This window comes from Sinocyclocheilus anshuiensis, unplaced genomic scaffold (assembly GCF_001515605.1).
Source record: "Sinocyclocheilus anshuiensis isolate Anshui unplaced genomic scaffold, SAMN03320099.WGS_v1.1 scaffold2171, whole genome shotgun sequence".
NCBI lineage: Eukaryota > Metazoa > Chordata > Actinopteri > Cypriniformes > Cyprinidae > Sinocyclocheilus > Sinocyclocheilus anshuiensis.
The window spans coordinates 207,967-214,433 of record NW_015537929.1 but is presented as its reverse complement, the minus strand read 5'-3'; the positions used below and the strand labels follow the sequence as shown (position 1 = coordinate 214,433).

General features: G+C 35.3%; 1 protein-coding gene across 2 annotated transcripts in view; it reads left to right on the top strand.

Annotated features, from left to right (window-relative positions):
- The window catches only part of LOC107658068 (caM kinase-like vesicle-associated protein), a 29,230-nt gene extending 22,996 nt beyond the window's left edge, over positions 1-6,234 (top strand). For both annotated transcript variants that reach the window (XM_016446480.1, XM_016446489.1), the window contains exons 2-11: positions 2,095-2,202; positions 2,458-2,589; positions 2,823-2,897; positions 3,464-3,602; positions 3,886-4,006; positions 4,432-4,507; positions 4,998-5,134; positions 5,233-5,311; positions 5,399-5,486; positions 5,880-6,234. In XM_016446480.1, coding sequence (XP_016301966.1) covers positions 2,108-2,202; positions 2,458-2,589; positions 2,823-2,897; positions 3,464-3,602; positions 3,886-4,006; positions 4,432-4,507; positions 4,998-5,134; positions 5,233-5,311; positions 5,399-5,486; positions 5,880-6,110 — 1,173 coding nt within the window. In that variant the 5' untranslated portion in view covers positions 2,095-2,107 and the 3' untranslated portion in view covers positions 6,111-6,234. The remainder of the gene's footprint in view (positions 1-2,094; positions 2,203-2,457; positions 2,590-2,822; positions 2,898-3,463; positions 3,603-3,885; positions 4,007-4,431; positions 4,508-4,997; positions 5,135-5,232; positions 5,312-5,398; positions 5,487-5,879) is intronic.
- Positions 6,235-6,467: the final 233 nt, after the last annotated feature.

Below are 6,467 nucleotides of genomic sequence, written 5' to 3'. Positions count from 1 at the left end.
ATCAAAACTTTACTAGCGAGACTGGTTATCCAGTCGAGAAAACGTAGTTTGCGTCTCATCTGGCCATACAGCGGTGGGATGTGTTGACAATCCATTCAGTCTGTACTTCACACAAGCACGTGACATGTGAGGGCTCGCGCTATTCAGAGACAATCACAGAATATGACGGAGCTCGTGTTTAAAAACGAAACACAAAACGCAGCGCGAGTCTCTGTTTTCTCTGCAATTCTTATGTAATCAGCCTGGTTTCCTTTATATTAGCGCTGTTTTGGATGGATGGGCTCGCGCTATTCAGAGACAATCACAGAATATGACGGAGCTCGTGTTTAAAAACGAAACACAAAACGCAGCGCGAGTCTCTGTTTTCTCTGCAATTCTTATGTAATCAGCCTGGTTTCCTTTATATTAGCGCTGTTTTGGACGGATTGTTTGAATGCATTCGCTTACTGGATCATTGGACTGAAAACTTTCCCGGAGTTTAGCAGCTTAAAATTATCTGATCGCAAGCAGAGAAGCAAAATTGGGTTAAAGGGTTAGAATAGAAATTGTGCTTCAGTAATTTTGCGTTAAGTGTTAAGGATTGTAAAATTAATCGCATGCGTTAACGCGTTAACGATGACAGCCCTAATATATATATATATATATATAGTGTGTGTGTTCCGCAGGTTTGGAAAGATATGAGGGTGAGATGTTCAAAGAATCTGAATTTTTCATAGCTACTTCTTGCAACAAGTGGAAATTGTCACTTTTGGAATAAATTGTAGGCATTACTCATGTGTGGTTATGAGAGTGCTGTCTGCCAAATCTCTCTTTCCCCCTTTTTCTCGCTCTCAGATAAATGAGAATTTATTCCTCCTCTTTGAGTTCTGACTTAGACAGAGAGAAAAGCGCAGGGTCGCAGAGCTCACTCGTAGCTCAATAGAAGAAAGAAAGAAACAACTGCGTGCATTTTTAATTGTCAATGAATGAATATGGAGTGACATCTCAAGGCTTCACAGCAAAAACTCTCTTCATAGTTTATTAAATCCACACCATCATAAACACGCACATCAGTGGCCTCTCAAAATATACACAATTTAAACGTGCACTTAAAGAGTGGATAGAAGACAAAAATTCTCTAGTCATCAATGATATTGTACTTTGAGAGGCTGGTAATTTGCTGGGTAATGTCGAACATGTGGGGTACAGGATGATTAGACTCATGCAGTGTTGATTTGTGTCTCTACTTTATAATTATAAAGTTATAAAGTTTGTGGTCAGAAATCTCTTATGGTCACCAAGGCTGTATTTATTTGATCAAAAAAATTGTTATATTGTAAAACATGATTTTACTTTAAAATAACTTTTCTATTTAAATACATTTTAAAATCTAATTTATTCCTGTGAAGGCAGAGCTGAATTTTCCATTACTCCAGTCTTAAGGGTAACATGATGCTTCAGAAATGCAGCTTAATATTTTCGTGGAAACCGTGGTAGATTTTTTCAGGTTTATTTAATAAGTAAAAAGTTCAGAAGAACAGCATTTATTTGAAATAATGTTTTTGTAACAATATGAAAGTCTTTAAGGCATTTTAAGGCATCCTTGCTTAATCAATGTATTAATTTCTTAAAAAAAAAAAAATTATACCACAAACTGTTCATCTTTATTGTAGGCTATTTAAAAATTTAAAAAGTACCAAATTACAGATTCATTCAGTGCTGTTATATAAATACAACATTATGTAATATTATTATAAAAATATTATTATTAAGTAATTATAATTCAAAATGTTATCAGAAAATATTAGTGTTTTTTGCCCATGCAAAACTCACCAATAAGGTGCTAGGGTGTTTAGAGTGGTTGCTAGAGTGTTCTGGGTGTTTTTTTTTTTTTATTACCGGCACAAATCTTATTCTGGTCCCTAGATATAGCTTGGGTCCCTCCTTTAATATAAATCTGTCAGCAACCAAGCGAAAATCATAAGCTCAGTTGCTTAGAGAAGTAATAGCACCCCTCTCCTCAATAAACGGCATGGTTTGAGATGTCCAAATCATGCATGTCCATAACATGACTTTTGAAGGACCATTAAATAACTTGTTGTGTTTGTTTTCCAGGGCAGGAGCAGCCATGCCTTTTGGCTGTTTGACTCTGGGAGAGAAGAAGGACTACAACAGTCCTTCAGAGGTCACTGATAAGTATGACCTGGGACAGGTAGTGAAATCGTGAGTACAAATCTATGGTTTTGTCTACCTCTTGTTTATTGTAATCTTTCTGTGCAAAATATCCGTTTGTGAAAAATGCTCCCGTTTAACACTTTTCTAATTTTAATATAGTTTTTATTTATTTATTTTATTTAATTTTCATGAATTTCTCATTTCCCAAAAAAAACTTTTATGTTTAAATTAGATTCTGAATCCCAGATTTTCAGTGTTGACTCAACAGCACTGTATATGTGTTTTTATTGTCTTCATCAACAGGGAGGAGTTTTGTGAAATCTTCAGGGCAAAGGATAAGAACACACTGAAAATGTACACCTGTAAAAAGTTCCTGAAGAAAGATGGAAGAAAAATACGGAAAGCAGCCAAAAACGAGATCCTCATCCTGAAAATGTACGTTTTACATGCATGTTATTTATATGATCCACATTTTAGTAAAGAAAGGTGCTTGCAGATGGTGCTCAGTGTTGAAATTTGTTTAACACGAGTAGTAGAATGCGGTCGACTCTTTACCATGCAAATGATTTTATTTTTGCAGATAGTCATGATTTCATTTCACTTTCTGCTCTGCTTCCTTTCACAGTGTCACAGTTTCTCTCTTGCTTTCTCTCTGTCTCTCCCCGCAGGGTGAAGCATCATAACATCCTCCAGCTGGTAGATGTCTTTGAAACGAGAAAAGAGTACTTCCTCTTTCTGGAGCTGTAAGTTCTTTGAGGTTTTTGTGTGTGAGAGTGAATAAGAAAGTACAAGAGTGTGAATGGATACTTTTTGTTTTCGTTGTGTTCAGATTTTAAAAGCATAATTGAACCAAAATGAAAATTCTGTTATTATTTACTCACCCTCAGGTTGTTTCTTTTTTTCTCAAGATGGATAGGGATGTGGAATATAGAAAATACTACTTTTTATCTATATTAAAGTGGATTTATTTATTTATTTGAGATTGGGGTGTAGTTGGGACAATTATTTTTCATTCTCTTGTATCTTTATCCTGTTAATATTGTAAAAGTTCAGTGAACAGATTAAGTAAATAAAAACATAAATAAAAAATCAGTGGGGGCTGCGGTTTTCAAGCTGCAGATGGTTTAAATGTTGACAAAATTTTCATTATGTCTTTACATAAATATGCATTTGCTTCAATTTATATCTTGATCACTTTTTCTATAAACTAAAAAGACATCTTTCTATGATCATCATTATATTACAAGGACAAATTTGACTCTCACTTGAATATTTGGTTTGACTGTTTTTTTTTTTTTTTAAACTTCAGACCCACAGGAAGGGAGGTGTTCGACTGGATCTTAGACCAGGGCTACTACTCAGAACGGGACACCAGCAATGTGATCCGGCAAGTGCTTGAGGCTGTGGCTTACCTGCATTCTCTCCACATTGTTCACAGAAACCTAAAGGTGACTTGGGCCTTTACTACCACCTAATGGTCACCACATGGTATTGCACCAGAATGCAGTCTCAGACACTACAAAGTTTCAGGAGACAGAGGTTAATTAGACACCTTAAAGGGTTATTTCATGCCATAAGGAAAATTATTATATTATAATTGTCATGTCTTGCATCTCTTGTTTTTTAATACAATCCTGAACATTTCTGATTCTTATAAAGACAAGGTGCAAGGTGAAGTTTTTTGAGGTTTTCTTAAATTGATTTCACTACTATATCTTCTCACCCCGTCAGCTGGAAAATCTGGTCTACTACAACCGTCTGAAGAACTCCAAAATTGTAATCAGTGATTTTCACCTGGCCAAACTGGAAAATGGTCTTATCAAAGAGCCATGTGGCACACCAGAGTACCTTGGTAAGAAAAAGTGTCAAAGCTTGCAGAAGTAACTGCACCCTATGTTGTGAATTATGATTATTCATATAGATATACTGATATGATTATAATATATTTAAGTTAATGATGTAAAACGAATCTATTTAAGTTACTTAAAAATAACAATGTAGAATATAGCCAATGAATTCAGTACACATCAAATGTGATTTTTACTATCAAAAATGTGTAAAATATTTTTTAAATAATGATTAATATGTGTACGCTAAAGTGCTTTCATGGTTTGAGGAAAATATTTAACTTTTTAATTGATGGTTACACCACTTGCATTGTTTTGCAAAAATGTATTAAACCAACATGAATACAAAAATGACATGTCCAAGAACACTATAATATAATATAGTGTTTTGCACTATATTATATTATATATTTGTCATTTTCTCTTATAGCTCCAGAGGTGGTTGGCAGACAGAGATATGGCAGATCGGTGGACTGCTGGGCCATCGGGGTGATCATGTACATTCTGTGAGTTCATGTTTCGTTTTTTTATACATTTCATTCATTGTGTAAGATGGTCCAACATATTCATTTCATTGTGCTCTTGAACCAGATCTTTGTTTATTAGTAGACCCCATAGATGTCTGTTTTGGAGTCACTTGCCTGACGCATCCATGAGGTCATCCATGAGTTCATCAGCATTTACATTCCATTTCCTGTAGTCGCATTGCATGGTAGCTCATCATTGCCACTCTGTAAGTGCACAGTATCTCCTGTATCTGTTTCCCTTCTTGATCTCTCCACAACAATCAAATGTTGTTCATATGGTATTGTTGTCCTAATTAAACCCTTGCCCTAGGAAATTTTAAGGCTCTGGTCATATGTGTGTTCACAGTGTGTTTGTGTGTTCTACTCACTGCTGTGTGTGTGCACTTGGATGGGTGAAATGCAGAGCACAAATTCTGAGTATGGGTTAACATACTTGGCCACGTCACTTTCACTTTATAATTTTCAACAGACTGTCAGGAAACCCACCTTTTTATGATGAGACAGAAGATGACGATTATGACAATCATGATAAGAACCTGTTCCGGAAAATTCTGTCTGGAGACTTTGAGTTTGACTCACCCTATTGGGATGACATCTCAGATTCAGGTACAATACACAAATCACTGCACAGTAGGTGTGGGTTGGATCTGTGGGTTTCTGATCTGATCAAAACACAAATTCAACCTTAAATATCTGCTTTGCAGCAAAAAGCCTAGTCACATGTTTAATGGAGGTAGACCAGGACCAAAGACTGACCGCACAGGAAGCTATCAATCATGAGTGGTAAGGAGCCTTTGTCAGTGCAGAATCTGCATTTTATAATTTATCTGCAGTTTAATTAAAAAATAACTGCTGTACATTTTTTTTTAGGATATCTGGAAATGCCGCCTCAGACAAGAACATCAAAGATGGTGTTTGTGCTCAGATCGAGAAAAACTTTGCTAAAGCCAAATGGAAGGTAAGGTTTCAAATAAATGCTGTTCTTTTGAACTTTCTTTTGATCAAAGAATCCTAAAATAGTGTATCATGGTTTCCACAAAAATACTCAATATTGATAATAATGAGTAATATTACTTGAGCACCAAATCAGCATATTAGAATGATTTCTGAAGGATTAATTGACACTGAAGCCTGGAGTAATGGCTAATGAAAATTCAGCTTTGACATCATAGGAATAAATTACATTTTAAAATATATTTAAATAGAATTTTGAATTGTAATATTATTTCACAACATTACTGTTATTTCAATAAGTTTATGTACTAAAATGTATTAATTTGTTAATCATTTAAATTATTATTTTTAGTTAAACATATTATATTAAAACATTATTAATATTATTATTATCCAGAAAGCTGTTCGTGTTACCACCATGATGAAGAGACTCAGGGCTCCAGATCAGAGTGACTCTGGAGCCTCTAGTCCTGCAATGGGAGCCTCAGGAGGACCTGTTACCCCCAGCAGTACCCCTGTTCCCCTGGCTGCCACACCAGTGCCCGCCTGCACCACCCTGGTTGGCCAGGATCATCCAATGCGGTGTAATGGAGAGATGTTGACATCCCAGCAGCGTAGTGGAGACTAGGGAGAATTAGAATGGCTGATTACATTCAGACAAATATAGTGGCAAACAGAGCAGCACCTACACACTACATATAAATTCAGTTCAGTTGTTCAATTAAAGTTCAATTGTGCTTAAAAGCTTGATCACCATTTTACATTTTCATTTGTGCAATCTAGGAATACTTTAAAATTTAAATCCCAGTCCCATAGTAGTCTATCTGTATTTTCTTAAATAGCTTTATCAAAGAAATATTGTTTGTTACTTCTGAAATAATAATCTGTGATTTAATTTCCATTGTTAATTCAAACCAATTCAAAAATTCATCTTCAAACCTTTGCTACCATCTTTTTAAGGGTATTATACAAAATAAGATCCAGA